This window comes from Mustela lutreola, chromosome 4 (assembly GCF_030435805.1).
Source record: "Mustela lutreola isolate mMusLut2 chromosome 4, mMusLut2.pri, whole genome shotgun sequence".
Lineage (NCBI taxonomy): Eukaryota > Metazoa > Chordata > Mammalia > Carnivora > Mustelidae > Mustela > Mustela lutreola.
The window spans coordinates 149,409,776-149,425,418 of NC_081293.1; the positions used below are offsets into that span (position 1 = coordinate 149,409,776).

The following is a 15,643-nucleotide window of genomic DNA, read 5'->3' on the forward strand; positions in this document are numbered from 1 at the left end:
AGTGTGTCTCTAATTAGCTGCACTTATAATCATGGCATTGACCAGTCTGAGAAAATAGGAGAAATGCCTGCTTGGAAAGCTTGAAGCTCCATCTCTTTGTAACAAGATGCACCAGCAACAAAAGCTTCTTTTTCTATTCAGTGGTACTTTAAAGCAGCTTTCTCATTTTTGGCACATACGTATTTAAAGTGATGTGGTATTCTAGAACTGGAGAAGCAATGTAGTTTAGTTAAAAAAGAAAAAAAAAAGACTCCATGGGTAACTTAGACTCTTAACTCAAATTTCACCATTGCCTCCTTAAATAGCTTTGGCCCAGGAATGGCAGATGAGGTAGGTGAAGCATTTTAAAATCATAAAAGAAAGGAAATCAGTATGTAGCTCCAGGGTTGGGTCATCATTGTTACTGCTATTACAAGAAGAAACTGCGGGTCTGGGTTTACACTGGGTAAACGGCGGTTTCCTCTGTACATCCTGCGTGTTATAACAGCGTTTTCATGAGCCAGAGCAGATGACCACCACTGAAAAGAGAGCGAGGGCAGGAAAAAGGCAAATGCCGTCCCCAGCTCATGAACACGGTGAACTCCGTGAGGAAGCAAAGATGGAGATAACATCAAATGCTCAAGACCTAAATGAGTCAGATCATCTATCAGATGGTTTTTGTTCCTAATACGTCACTGCAAAAAGCATAAGCATCTAGTATTAAATAACCCATCGAGTGGAACACAACATCAGTATCAGCCTCGAGAGCTGAGTAGTTCAACTGCTGTCATCCTGCAGGAGGGACATGGCAGAACAGCCGAGGTTATATTCATCACTGAGGAAGAAAGAGCTTGAATATTCACATCTCCTCACTCAAAGCTCCAAAAAAAAAAAAAAAAAGAAAAGAAAAAGAAAAAGAAAAAAAGAAAGGTCTATGTAGCAAGGCCGTAATTCCAATGCTGATTTATACACCGTCTTTCCTCTCAGGAGCATAAACACTATCAGAGCTGCTAATGCATTCATATCACGACATTCATGTAAGAAGTAACAAACCCTAGTGTTGCGTTTTACAATCTTAAGCTGAAGGACGAAAACTTCATTTTAGGTATCGGTATAGAGGAGACAGCAATAGCAGATAACCAAAAGCAAAGCTGTCACTCTTCTACCACTAAATTTCTGTCTCCTGTTAGAAGTCGTTACAATTACCAGCATCGAGTTTGGATTTCCAACACATATTTGGAGGGTAGGATCGTCTCATTAGCTTTGACTATAATATTCCAGACTGAACTAAAGACAAGGCAAAGGCAACACTGGTAGGTATCTTTTAAAAGAAGCCTGAAGTTGTCTGTGGCATAAGGCCGATGATTTCTAGCCTTGGTGAATTGGTACTCTACCATGGGTTTGGCTTTAAAAGATCTTGCCCTACCCGCAGGCTGTTGCTGGTCCACTACACTGAATATGCAATTCATTGTGAAATATATCATTCATTTTAAGAACCGCTAGGAAGGGAAAATGCTGACGGTTAACCCATGATGTGTTTTCCTATCATCAATCATTGAGATGACCCTGATTTCAGAGATGCTAAAATGCAGGGGAAGTGTGCATTTTGAAATCAACAAAATATGGCAAATGAAAACTATTGCTCTTCTAATTAGAAACTTAAGTCACACACTAGGCTACTCAAATATTCTATTTTTTTTTTAAGATTTTTATTTATTTATTTGACAGAGAGAGATTACAAGTAGGCAGAAAGGCAGGCGGGGGGGGGGGGGGGAGGGAGGAGCAGGCTCCCTGCTGAGCAGAGAGTCTGATGCAGGGCTTGATCCCAGGATCCTGGGATCATGACCTGAGCTGAAAGCAGAGGCTTTAACCCACTGAGCCACCCAGGTGCCCTGGATACTCAAATATTCTAAGGACACGGCAGAGATTAAGGGTCAGTCTTTGATACAGTCAACCTTCAGGATGCTTTTAACAACTGAAACAAGTTCCTGGACTTTCCAGTAGTACCTACTGAAGTGAAGGCTGCTAAGATGTCCACTCTCACTGAAAGTCGCCGGACACCCCTGAAACAGCTCAGTCGCAAGGCTTTGAAACTGCTTGATTATTTTCCCCCTCGAGACACCAATTGTTATCATCTGACATTGCACTGTTAGGGGCGTGTTATGTTCAACTGAACAGCCTGCCGCCTTGAACATTTCATCTCACCTCCTGCTCAGTAAACCCCTGGCATGTGTACTGAGCCTGAGAGCAGAAAAAAAAATGAAGCAATTTTTCCCCTTTAGAAGGGGTTGGACATAAACTTCCAAGGAAAAATTAAAGTCAGAGGAAGACATGAAGACATGTTTATACACACTGAAGAATTTTCCCTTTCGTGAGCAACCCTGGATAGCTGAGCACTGAGAACTCAGTCTTACAAACAACAACAAAAAAATCAACCAATGACAATGTGTAGTAGAAGAAAGCGGTGCCATTGTCCCCCCAGCGTGAGGACAGCATTCTCAGTTCTAAAGTTCAATCTGAATTACTGCTTTCAGGAGAAGGAAGCAGAGCATCCCTTTCCTCCAGTTTAACTCCTTGCAAACAACAGAGCTTTTGCTGGAACACAAACATTCATAAGATACTGGGAAAACTCCCTTCTGACTCTCCCACTTGGTGAAGGCGTCTATAATCTAGTATTCTGTTCTTACCTTTTTCTACTGGGTACATTTGTTTGGTGACTAGAGCCATGCCATACTCAACATAAAAGTACATCAGAATGTTCTTCCAAAATTCATATTCCACAAACTATGTGATGGGTAGAATTCCCAAAGTCAAACTTGAAAGCCATTGAATCAAAAATCATACACAGGCATTCGTATTTGCTTACATATATTCTTCTATTTCTACAGGATTTACTTTTGAGGAGCGCTCTCTTATGTACCCAGTGTTGTGAATGTCTGGCTTTGAGTTATGAGCAGCTGTCATTTTTAGTAAAGAGGATGACTTGGGGGGGAAAAACCCCCAAAACTAAAGAATTTAAAATATTTTTTCCTTCAAGCATGCAGCCAGGCGGAAACACTTTTCACCCCTTTCCAACCTGCATCCCCAAGAGAAAAAGGGCTTACGTGTTCAGATTTCTCCTGTTCTTTTTTGTCGGTCTGTAGAAACTGACAGTTTTCTCTCGCCAGCTTCTGGACCAGTTCAATTCGTCCGATGTCATCTCTCTCCTGAAGTTTGCACATCACTCCTGCCTTAAGAGTCGGAGAGAAAGCGAAGATATACTTAAATCCACAGTCCCAGGACATGACACCACTGCACAATTCGCCTTACAATAAGCTCATCTTCTCTGTTGTCTGCATTAATGCTTGGTCTTGGTCATACAGTTGGCCTTTCCAAAACTGAAACTGAATTATTTTAACCGAGGAAGCTCACACCCCAAGTCTTAAAGTTCAGATCACGTATCAGTCCACTTTAAGAGAGGGAAGGGCAGAGCAAACTAAATCATTTGCTCCTGAAGTGAGCTCCTGATATGCCACTATTTGTTCCTGACAGCCTGTTTCCTGTTACATAAGCAAAGCCTCACAAGAGGTTAAAAACTCATGGGAAAGTTAGCCAGCAACCACTCTGACAAAAAGGGTGAAATGATACAGAGGACTAAAAATAACAGTACACAAGCTCCTAATTCTTTTACGCCACCAGATTATTCCATGTATAAATACGGAGTTTAACAAGATCACAAGATTTTTCTTTTTAACAACTGGAAAATTACTGTGGGGCATTATTAGCAAAGTACTTCTAATGTTCCATGAAACATGATTTTTAAAAAGTTTATTAAAAATAAACTGCAAAAAGAAAGCTTCAAATGTCATCAGGGATTGGAAATGAACCATTAAGCATCACATTTTTTATTATGCCAAAGTACCTAAGTAACAATAATATGAAGGAGAAGAATCTAAGACTTTCATTAGAAAAACAAGATGTTCATTATAACACAAATTGTTAACTGTTTCTGCTCAAATTATTAAAAAAAAAAAAATGTCCTGACCTATCAGGACATGATTAATGAAATCTGAAGTTATTCTTGGTAGGAGCAATCAAAATTTGGGAATCTACAATGCAACTATACAGGATTTTTCTTATTTTTTTAATGTACAAGATTTGAATGGACCTAGCAACAGGACCAAATATGAAGAAGGGGCCAGCAAGTGATGTTCAGCTTCATGGTCTTAATTGTGCCAAAGATAACCATTTTGTTGAGCGGGCATCGATAAAATGGGATCCTCCATGCAAGCGAAACAATGACTATTATCTTTATTCCCAAGAGCAAAGATAGCTCCTTATCTAACCACTTCTCCAACAACTAGGAAGGAAACAGAAAATTCTTCAAGTGACCCAAATCACAGATTCCCAGGAGACAGCAAGTGGAATTCCTCCCCCAAAGTCAGATGTTTATTTTTAAAATATCCCTCACAAGCGGCCGTCCAGTTTGTCTCCAAGCTTCTTGCACAGGGATCACAGTTTATCTTAAGAGAGCCTGTGTACTGTCGGAGAGTCACGGTTGTTGGAAAGTCCCTTACCACACCAGACAAAACTCCGAAATCACTCAACGTCAAGCCATGAGTACCAGTTTTGCCTTTTATTTGAATTTTTTAAAAAGATTTATTCATTTATCTATCTATCTATCTATTTATTTATTTATTCTAAAAAGAGAGGGAGAGAGTGAGTGAGTGGGGAGAGGGGCAGAAGGAGAGGGAGACAGATCCATAAGCAGACTCCTCGCTGAGCTCGGGATTCTGCCACCAAGACCCTCCTCTAGGAGGAGAAACCAGTGAGTAGTGAAGAAGGTGTTTTAAGGAGGAGGGAGAGAAAAACTGTATGGAGTGCTGCTGAAATGTCAAGTATGATAGTTTCGAAATGATAGATTTGACAGAATTTTGACAGAAGTAATCGGTGGCTTTTGAGGATAGTTTCTTTTAGAGCAAAAAAAGTGGTAGGGGGGAAAAAAGCTGCATTAGCTCAGGGTTCAACAGAGAATGAGCAACAACCCTTCTGAGGAGTTTTGTTACAAGCAACAGGACACTAGCTCAGGAGTGATGTTGAAAGGAGTTTTGCTTGCTTGCTTGTTTATGGTGAGGGATGTTCCCGTCTGCTTATCTTATTAGAAATCATCCAGCACAGAGGGAAACCTGAGGATGCGGGATGGAGAGGGGGCATTTTGGGGAGTAATGTCCTTCAGGCTCAAAGAAAGCATAAATATCTACTATCAGACAGAAACAGGACTGTGAACATGTCACTCACTGTAACAGGAGGGCAGGTAAAGTACATGGGTAAATATGCAGGTCGGTGGACATATTTCTCTTCTTAAGGATGAGAGAGAGAGAGAGCGCATGTGCATGTGTGCAAGGTGAGGGAGGGGTAGAGGCAGAGAATCTCAAGCAGACTCCCAGGAGAGCCAGGAGCTGGACATGGGGCTCGATCCCAGGACCCTGAGATCATGACCTAAGATGAAATGAAGAGTTGGACGCTTAACCAACAGCCACCCAGGCCCTCCTGGAAATTCTCTTTTGAATGCTTCTATTTCCCCAAAGAATAAGTCAAGTTATTAGCTGAGAGTAGAGAATATGAGAAGATGCTGTGGAGGTATAATAAAAGAATGCATGTAGTGGTCATTGCAATTCCCTTTTTTTGGGAAAGGGCCAGAGTGTCCATATTCCAGGATTCGTAGGCAACATGGTCTCTCGGGCCACTACCCAGTTCTGCAGTTTTAGTACAAAAGCAGCAGATATGATAGGTGGGTGAAAGAGCACAGCTGTGTTCCAGTAACACTTCACTTACAAAAACTGGGAGTCAACTGTGGTTTGCTGCCTCCCAACCTGGAAGGAAACAGGACAAGGGAAGTAGTATAAGATGGTCAAGCACTACTAAGGGCCCACTTGATTTTATTTTTAGATCCCTTTACCATACTAGCCATGCTCCTTGGAGCATGTTTCTGTTTCTTGGGATTTTAATGGAGCCCATTACCTGATGTAATGCTAAATACATGGGCTGATCTTGAAGAGGCACTTTTAATCAATACTAGAGAGGTACAAGAGGATCAGTGGTGTTAAATATCCTCCTTCAAACTAAAAAGGCAAGGAAACTAGGGAGGGGGATTCCTATATTACAAATGATTAACATCCTTTAAAAGCTCTGACACTTAGAGGAATAAATTTCTGTTATCTAAAAAATTCATTGATGTCGGCCAGCTAGAATTTCTTCTCTCTCCATCCATGTCATCCTGACAGCATTTAACATACTGTCCTGCGAGCCTAGAGAGGAGGTTCGTGACCCTGCAACCTTAGGACCTGCCCTGTGGTTGTTTATTTCGCAGTGTGATGGATTAGTCCTAATCTCTCCGTGCTCCCCAGTGGGGTGCCCTGTATAACGGAGTGTGTGTGTGTGGGGGGGGCTGGGGCCAGGAAGGGGGATACGTAGGAGGAAAGCGTCTTAGAACTAAACAGGCATGAGACTGAGCCTGTTCCTCCTCATCAGCCCAGGTTTCAGAGTTAACTGGGCTAAGCTCCCATGTGTTCTGATTTGGAGACGGTCTTTCCATGGTATGTATATGGGAGACAGATCCATGCACATTCTTTGTTTTTTTTTAAAGATTTTATTTATTTATTTGACAGATCACAAGTAGGCAGAGAGGCAGGCAGGGAGAGGAGGAAGCAGACTCCCCGCTGAGCAGAGAGCCCAATGCGGGGCTCCATCCTAGGACACTGGGATCATGACCTGAGCTGAAGGCAGAGACTTTAACCCACTGAGCTACCCAGGTGCCCCAGATGTTTTTTTATTTTAGAGAGACAGAGAGAGTGTGTGTACGTGGGGGGAGAGGCAGAGGAAGAGGGAGAAAAAATCTCAAGCAGACTCCAGGCTCAGCCCGGAGCCCAATGTAGGGCTTGACCTCACAACTCAAGGTCATGACCTGAGCCAAAACCAAGAATCGGAAGCCTAAGCAACTGAGCTACATAGGTACCCCATCATATACATTTTTAAAAAATAACTGATATCATTAGCAAAAAGACGGTGGGACTGAGTAGTGAAAACTTAAGACACCTTAACTGTTTTTTTGGTTTCTGTGGGAACATGATGGTTAAGTAACAATAAACATTCTTTAGATCATATGCTTAGGATTCTAAATATAGACTCTTCTTTAATGAGGAAACATATTTTTATTAGAACAAGGTACTTGGGTGCACAAATTATGTATTTTAAACACAAAATGCTATTACTTTTAAGAATGGATTTCAGAGCAATTGCTTCATATTTATAATTAAAACATCTTGTAATTAAAAAAGGAATATTACAGTCTTGAATTTTCTGGTTTCTGCATGATTTCTAGATGTCTTTTTATAAGATAATCAATTCTACAGCACTCCTTACATAACAACCATCAAAAAAAGGCTTTCCAGGAGGGTTATGAATGCTTCTTCATTCCCTAGAGAACTTGAAGCCCAGAGAGATGCCCATACATCCTAAATAGTTTCTAAGACAGTCCTCTGAGGAAGCACCGTGCTCAGCCAGATGTTCTCTGGGGGTCCCTTTCACAGCTCTGTAATTTAGTGATTTAATTTGAAAAACCCATGAATTTATTAATACATTTTGGGAGCTTTGTTATGGCAGGAGAAGCAATATAAGTAACAGCCCTTGATCTAGACTTTCACTTCTTGAACTACTTAATTTGTCTATACAAAATTAATTATAAACAGTTTACCTAACACTGCTAAGCCAGAAAAAAAATAAAAGATTAATCTGGAACTGTCAGAAGAGTTATTTAAGAGCCTCATTTCAAGGTCTGCTTTGAAAAAAAAAAAAATCTCTGTAATGTATAATTAAAGCTATTCATATGATTTTCAGTGTTTGAGGAGAGCAATGTTGTGAATGTAAATTAAAGTCTGTTTCTTTTATAAACGGAGTCATAAAAATGTTGGGTCCATTCTTTCTGTGGTTAAATGGTGCTTGGACAGGATTCCCTTAGGAACACTACAAGGATGATATATGAAACACCTTCATGACAAAAGGTGAAAGAGCACATTTCGTGTATGAAAACACTGTTTGCATTATCTTCACTTTAAAAACCACTTTCTCTAAAACACTTAGGTAAAATATCATGCAAAAAGAGAAGGAAAACTAGAACAAAAGAGCCCACGTTTCAAGTAAGCACTTTTGTAGTAACAGAATGCTACTTAATACAGGTTCATGGTATTTGGATAAATTCTTATTTATTACTAAATAGAGTCACTTCTTTAACAATTCAATCTCACACAGAAATTTGTAAAGTAAATTAGAAAATTCAAATGATGAAACACTGATAGGATGGGAAGATATATTATTTGACTCAACTGTATGCACATACTCCCTAAGCAACAAATATTAAGAATCCCTTCCAGCGGTGGTAGGGTTATGGACATTGGGGATGGTGTGTGATATGATGAGTGCTGTGAAGTGTGTAAACCTGGCGATTCACAGACCTATACCGCTGGGGCTAATAATACATTATATGTTTATTAAAAAAAAAAAAATTTTAAAAAAAAGGAATCCCTTCCAGGAAAATTCTGAACACAATTCACACTAAATAATAATAAATTAGATATAATATTAATAGCAAATATATAAAAATAATACATTAAAACATATAACATATCAATAATATAACATAATATGGGGGCGCCTGGGTGGCCCAGTTGGTTGAGTGACTGCCTCCGGCTCAGGTCATGGTCTTGGAGTCCTGGGATCGAGTCCCACATCGGGCTCCCTGCTCAGCAGGGAATCTGCTTCTCCCTCTGACCTCTCCCTTCTCATGCTCTCTCTCAAATAGATAGATAAAACCTTTTAAAAATTAAAAATAGGGATGCCCGGGTGGCTCAGTTGGTTAAGCGGCTGCCTTTGGCTCAGGTCATGATCCCAGTGTCCTGGGATCGAGTCCCATATCGGGCTCCTTGCTCAGCGTGGAGCCCGCTTCTCCCTCTGCCTCTAGCCTGCCACTCTGTCTGCCTGTGCTTGCGCTCTAACAAATAAATTAAAAAATCTTAAAAAGAAAAATTAAAAATAATAACATAACGTAATATGTAATATATACTAGAATATATCATATGGTAATTATAGAATAATAATATTTATACTATATTAAATATAATAATAAATTATAAATTAATAATAATAATAATAAATAGCTATTTTATTTTGTAGGGCACTAAGTATTCATTTTCTCAAATTTCTTCAGAGAGGAAAAGAAACTATGAAAAATTTCCTCTTGGATGGGCTACAAAAATATACCCCTTCCTTGAGGGAAAGGGCCACGTGGCGTCCACAGTGAAAAGTGCATGTGATGGGGAGCGTGAGGCAGGTTTACTCCCGCCCAGGGCATCACTAGGACAGGCCTCAGACACCATGCTGGGGCATCACAGAGCCTGAGAGTCATTCAGGGACTCCTGGCCCCTCCCTGTCCAGGTAAGGCACCAACTTCAGGAAGGCTCACTTCTCAGATCCTCCTCTTTTCTGTAATTGCATTTTGGTCAGACAGAACCATCCTATATAAACACTGTATGAAGCTCCATCCTGCCAGAGCAGAGTGGGAGGAGGGAAGGAGGCAGAAGCCATAATTACATGGAATTTATAATTGCTGTTTCCCTCAAATATTTTCTTAATCTATTATACTTACATAATTTGCTCTTCTGATAAAACTAAAAAATGCACTGCCATACATTTACATAGCTGATGAAGTAAAAGGTTTATGTATTTCAAATACTTGATTCCCTGAACATTCATATTGGAGTAGGGAGGACACTAATATTTTGTCTTGTTTGGACCTGAAATTTCAGCTCAGGTCTGTAAACATTACTTTCCGCACTGCTAAGCAGGGCAGCAAAGTTGACAAATGATAAAGAAGAAGAAAAAAGCAAATTCTAATAGATTCCAACATAAAGGATTTTAAATGATCATCTATTTTCTATGATCACGATCACAGCCTTAAATAACAGCTTTCTTCCATGTATTAAAAAAGAAGTCACACTTTGGTTACTGATAATCAATTACTTTATACAATTAACAGTTATCATCACTTAATATTAAAATGATTGATACAAATGGAGGCTAGGAGACATGAAAATAATTACTGAATCAGTGGTCAATGGACGCCTGAAGCAAAGGAAGAATTTACAAAGTTCAATATGTTATAAATTACTCATTAAAGATCACATTAAGGGCCCTGAATTAGAACCTGGCAAAAATTCTACATTTTAAAAAAAATTTACAATATTATTTATTCAAGGAGAGAGTGTGGGACAGAGGGAGAGAGAGTCTCAAATAGACTCCCCACTGAGAACAGAGCCCAATGTGGGCTTCAATACATGACCGTGAGATCATGACCTGAGCCAAAACTGAGAACTGGATGCTCAACCAACCAGGCACTGCAAAAATTATATATATATAGATATATACATATATATATCTATATATATATAAAGTTATATATATATATATATATATATTTTTTTTTTTAAATTTAAAAGATTTGTTTGAGAGGGAGAGCTGGGAGAGGGGCAGAGGGAGAGGGAGAAAGAATCCCAAGCAGATCCCACACTGAGCGCAGGGCCCAACATGGGGTTGAATCCTACGATCCTGAGATCACGACCTGAGCCAAAATCACGAGCTGGATGCTCGACCAACTGAGCCACCCAGGTGCCCCCCAAATTTTACACATTTTGATTAAAAAATTCTCTAATCCTTTAGTCCTATATAAAGAGTGATAAATGAGGGGCGCCTGGGTGGCTCAGTGGGTTAAAGCCTCTGCCTTTGGCTCAGGTCATGATCCCAGGGTCCTGGGATCGAGTCCCGCATTGGGCTCTCTGCTCAGCGGGGAGCCTGCTTCCTCCTCTCTCTTTGTTTGCTTCTCTGCCTGCTTGTGATCTGTCAAATAAATAAATAAAATCTTAAAAAAAAAAAAGAGTGATAAATGAGTGTAGAACGTTTATGTATGTGAAGACAGCATAATGTTAGAGAGTAATACTGCCAGCAAGCCAGACACCTTTGATATTCAAACCGAAAAGCAATGTGACAGATGATCACAACCATGGCAGTAACTCACAGAGATGAACTTCTCTGAGTACTTACTATGTGCTGGGCACTGTTCTGCCTCACACATCTTCATCTAACCCTCAAAACAACCCAACTATGACCCCCATTTTACAGATGTTAGAAAGGCAGGTTAGCACAAGTATTAAAAGCCAGGTTGTCTGGTGGTGGGTATTAAGGAGGGCGTGTATTGCATGGAACACTGGGTGTGGTACATAAACAATGAATCTCGAACACTGGGGAAAAAAAATTAAAAAAAGCCAGGGTGTCAGAGCTGGACCGCCTGGGTTTGATTCTTGGCCCTGGCACATACCAGTGCATCTGTAAAGCGGTGGTAAATCAAGGGCTTGTTGTGCAGGGAATAAAACAAAGTGCTTTGGAGAGCGCCTACTGCATGTAACAGTCTGCCCAAATTTCGGTACTATGACAGAAGAGGGCTCCAAGGTCAGGAGAGAACACATTGCCCAGGCTCCAGCGGCAGAGCCAGGAGGCTATCCGGCCCTGAAGGCTTCACTCTGGACCTCAGACATGCTGCCTCTGAAACTCTCACATGCTGGTATGTCCTACACTGTCTCATGTCAGCCCCCAGACCACCTACTTCACAGAGATGAAAACCCCGCATGCCGGTCACCTGCAGGGACTTGGCTGCTGAGGGCACCATGGTGATGAAGTCACTGATGTCACCCTGCAGGAACACCTGTGCTTAGACACTGAAGAACTCATGTAAGGACACAGGCTGTGCAGAAGAAGGGCTGGGAGGCAAACCCAAGTCTACATGCTCGCTCCACTCCCCCCACACATCCCTGCATTAAAACAGGGAGTTTCTCAGGCAGAAAAGATATTTTTAGGGAGAAAAAGAAGAAAGGAGGGAACATCTCTCTGAGGAGAGAATTAGAGTTTTCAGGAGGGGGGAAATGTGTCTAGGAGATCCCATCTCTCCATCTTAACCCTTTACACATCCAAAGTTTTCAACAGCCCCAGGGCATTTTTCCCAGAGCAATGTATTTCTGCGGTTGGGGAAGGAGTGAGAAATCAATTTCTGCCTGCTTAAAATATTCTGCGGAGTGAAGACCGCAACAATGTGAAATACCAGCGAGCCCAGCATACAGATGCTCTATCTGTTATGTGTGTGTACACCAAACATCAAAATAGTATGTTCTGGAGTCAACGTAGACACCCATGGGCACACACAAACATTTATTTCTATTCTGAGGGCAAAACTCTCAAAGTTTTCTCTGAGCTCACCCTCCATGACTTGAACCACTGAGGATGCTAACTCCAGAGCATTTGGAAAGATAGCCTGCAGAATCAAAAATTGACAAAACTGATGCTTGTCCTGTGGCAGGAGGTCATGCTTTCTCAGACGAGTCAGAGGAGGTGACAGCTCCCTGCCTTCCTCCACAGCCTAGGCCTGTCACCCACAGTTAGGCCCCCAGTGAACTTAATTCCTGCCTTTCAAACCTAAATTGAAACCATTCCTGATCGAATTATGGATTCACTGGCTTTGTCTGCTTTCATGATTTCGAACCTCGGTACCTCCTGTATATGACACTCGTGGCACAGCTGAAGAAAACCACAGAAAACCACAGAATCTTGAAAAGCCAGGTCTGTGTATCCTCCTGAGACACAAATACGATTCCCTTACGACAGACTTTTGCCCACAGAGTAAGCTCAAAACAAGTAAAGAACAACAACGTATGTTTAGAAATACCTGTCTCATTAATAATTTATGACTTAAGAAACCTTTGAGAGAGTCTGGAATACATTTAGTGGGGGAAATCCCTGCCCACATTTGCTTGAAAGCCTGAAAGGCGATTTCAGTATAAGTTTGGTGATGGCAGAATTTTCAGTATCTCCACAGCAAAACGACTCCCAACAGTTCCTTCCTTCAACTTACTGAACTAGTGCAGCCTGTGCCATCTTGATTGAAAAAGCTAATGTAATTATTCTGACCAGAACCAATAGATTTAGAGCTGGAAAGGAAGTATAATGGGTCAGCCACGCCAAGAATCTTTAAATGCTCTGATCTACACCATGTTAGCATTTGAGAACGCTAGGGTGTACGTGGTGAGGCCACAGTGCTGTTTGGAGATGAGATGCTGGTCAAAGCATATCCGTGCTGTGAATTAGATGGTGGGTGTTGGCAGAGAATCTTTGGCAGGCAAGGCATCACACATCCATCCGTGTGGCCCAGCCCTGCCTGTCCTGCTGTCAGCCAGCCCATTCTTCTCTGCTGTCTCCAGGGGGTGGGCTGCTCTAGGGTGGTCTCTCTTAGCTCTTTAATTATTTCCTTGCTTTCTCTGGAAAGTGGAGGATGTCTGCCCCTCTGTCCCTTCCTCATGAGTCAAATTACAAATATAATTAACAATTTAGGATCCTTCCTGTGAAATGCCTCTCTATCAAAAATAAGCACTTTGTTCCCAGGAATACCACTCTTTCCAGAACACAGAAGGTTGTATCTGTATCATCTGCAAACCCCTGCCTTATGTCAGCATTCCCAGTGCAGAAGACAGGCGTCATGAGAGAAGGCCACAGAACTGATCATACCTGAGAATCTGGGACACCTCTAGCTTCTGTCCCAATCACGTGTTTGTCACCGTTTTCTTCCTCTTGTTCAATTGCTTTAAACAAAAAAAAGAGAAACAATGTTAAAAAATGTAGTATCCTTAAGAAAACAGTTTCAGATCATTCTCTTTCAGATGGTAATTTGGCAGGAAAAAATAATGCCAGGTAGAGTCACAAAATGTAAATATCAGCACTATTTTTTTTTTCTTAAGTATTTGGGTGAAAGTTTAACTAACCACAGGGAGCACTTTTCATGTACATTATCTTGTTTATTAAATCAAGGGCAGTGGAAAAGTTTGCTCTCATTTCTTCTCTTCACCTAAATCCACCCCGACATCAGCATGTCAGTACTGGGCTTCAGCCAAGGGGGAATTGGGGTGTAGTCGAAAGCTTTGGTCAAGTTTATCTGAGAACATTTTTTTTTTTTAAATAAAGTGGGGGTTTTTGGCTGGTAGTTTATGGTCACATATAAAGAAAGCATAATATTGTCTATTCAGACCACTTCAGTGCATCATTATTATAAAATTCCAAACTCTGGAATCTCAAATCGACCTCTTCTTATTTTCCCCAGCATCTCCCTATCCAAGTCCTTGTCACCCTTTCCATGTGAGTGCAATCATTTCCTAACACAAAGCTCTTAATTCCTCTAATACAATCCAGCTGGGGCACCACCGTTTAAATAATCAGTCTCCAAAAACAAACAGAGTGCCATGCTTTGGCCTATGTATCGCTTATCTTATCAAGTATGAATTCCCTGTTCATCACGAAAGGTCTTCCTTGAATTCTCTAGCTTCCTCCTAATCTCCAACTTCACAATGACATTCTATACAACCCTGATCCAGGCAGAGGGATTTAATTATTTTACTCTTTGTACAGTTTGCTCTTTCACTTTCAAAATATTTACTGAGTGTCGACTATGTGCCTGGCATGGGGGCTACTCCTGGAAAAAGGCAGGTGAGCTCCGACTTTATGATGAATTACACATCCTAGCTGGGAAGACAGTCACTGCACACCTACTACTGTAACAAACAATAATAATCATAATAATTTTAAAATATATATAATAATATATAATATATATAATATATGTAATATATTATATATATTATGTATAATATATAATAACATATAATAATTTAAAATATAATATAATTTAATTTAAAAATAATATAATACTAATTTAAAAATAAGATGATCATGATAAATGGGGATATGACAGAAAACAAACTGGGGGTTGGCCACTTCTGGTGGTGGCGTAGTGGGGAGATGGTGCTTCCCTGAAGAAGTGACAGTTGTGCTGCTACCTCAAGGTTGAGATGGAGCCACCCATGGCATGGGAGAGTGACAGGAGCTAGAGAGAACATGGACCACTCTGCAAATTCAGATATAAGCCTAAGAACAGAGGAAAGCACTAAGGACTTTTAAATTGGGAATCACATGATTTGATGCATATTTTCAAGAGTTCCTTTAGCTTCATTGTGGAGAACAGACTCGAGAGAAGCAAGAGAGGAAGCAGGGAGACCAGTTTTTCGCTGACATCCTGACCAGAAATGATGATGACTCAGGCCAGGGAGGTGGAGACGAGGTGAAGATACAGAGAGCTCTGGAGTTGAATTTTTAGGCAAAATGGACACCCCTTGCCAATGAACTGAAGATGGCTGGGGGTCAGGGGAGATGAGGATAAGAAGCAATCAAGCACGACTCCTAAGTAGAAGAAATTATTCCTTGCATCTGCCATGCCATTTTTTTCTTTTGCTCTCTCCATCAAAAGCAGGGCAAAAACATTACCAATCTTTCTGACAGTGAAGTCACGCACCGTAGTTATGGGTTCGGTTCGTAATGTTTTGTAGACATTCAAATATTGTGCTCTCTGCTCTGTACTTTTTTTAGAGTAGCATTTCATGTACCTCTGGCTTTTGTATGCCTTTTATGCCTACTGTGTATTACTTGGCATGAAGTGCATCTAAAATGCTGGGTACGCAGTACGAGCTCTGTAAAAACCAGCAGA

At 40.9% G+C, this 15,643-nt stretch overlaps 1 protein-coding gene across 2 annotated transcripts in view; it reads right to left on the reverse strand.

Annotated features, from left to right (window-relative positions):
• RAPGEF5 (Rap guanine nucleotide exchange factor 5) overlaps positions 1-15,643 on the reverse strand; it is a 221,861-nt gene that overhangs the window by 98,230 nt on the left and 107,988 nt on the right. For both annotated transcript variants that reach the window (XM_059171333.1, XM_059171334.1), the window contains exons 8-9: positions 13,618-13,691; positions 3,084-3,209 (exon numbers count right to left, since the gene is read on the reverse strand). In XM_059171333.1, the coding sequence (XP_059027316.1) occupies positions 3,084-3,209; positions 13,618-13,691 (200 nt within the window). The remainder of the gene's footprint in view (positions 1-3,083; positions 3,210-13,617; positions 13,692-15,643) is intronic.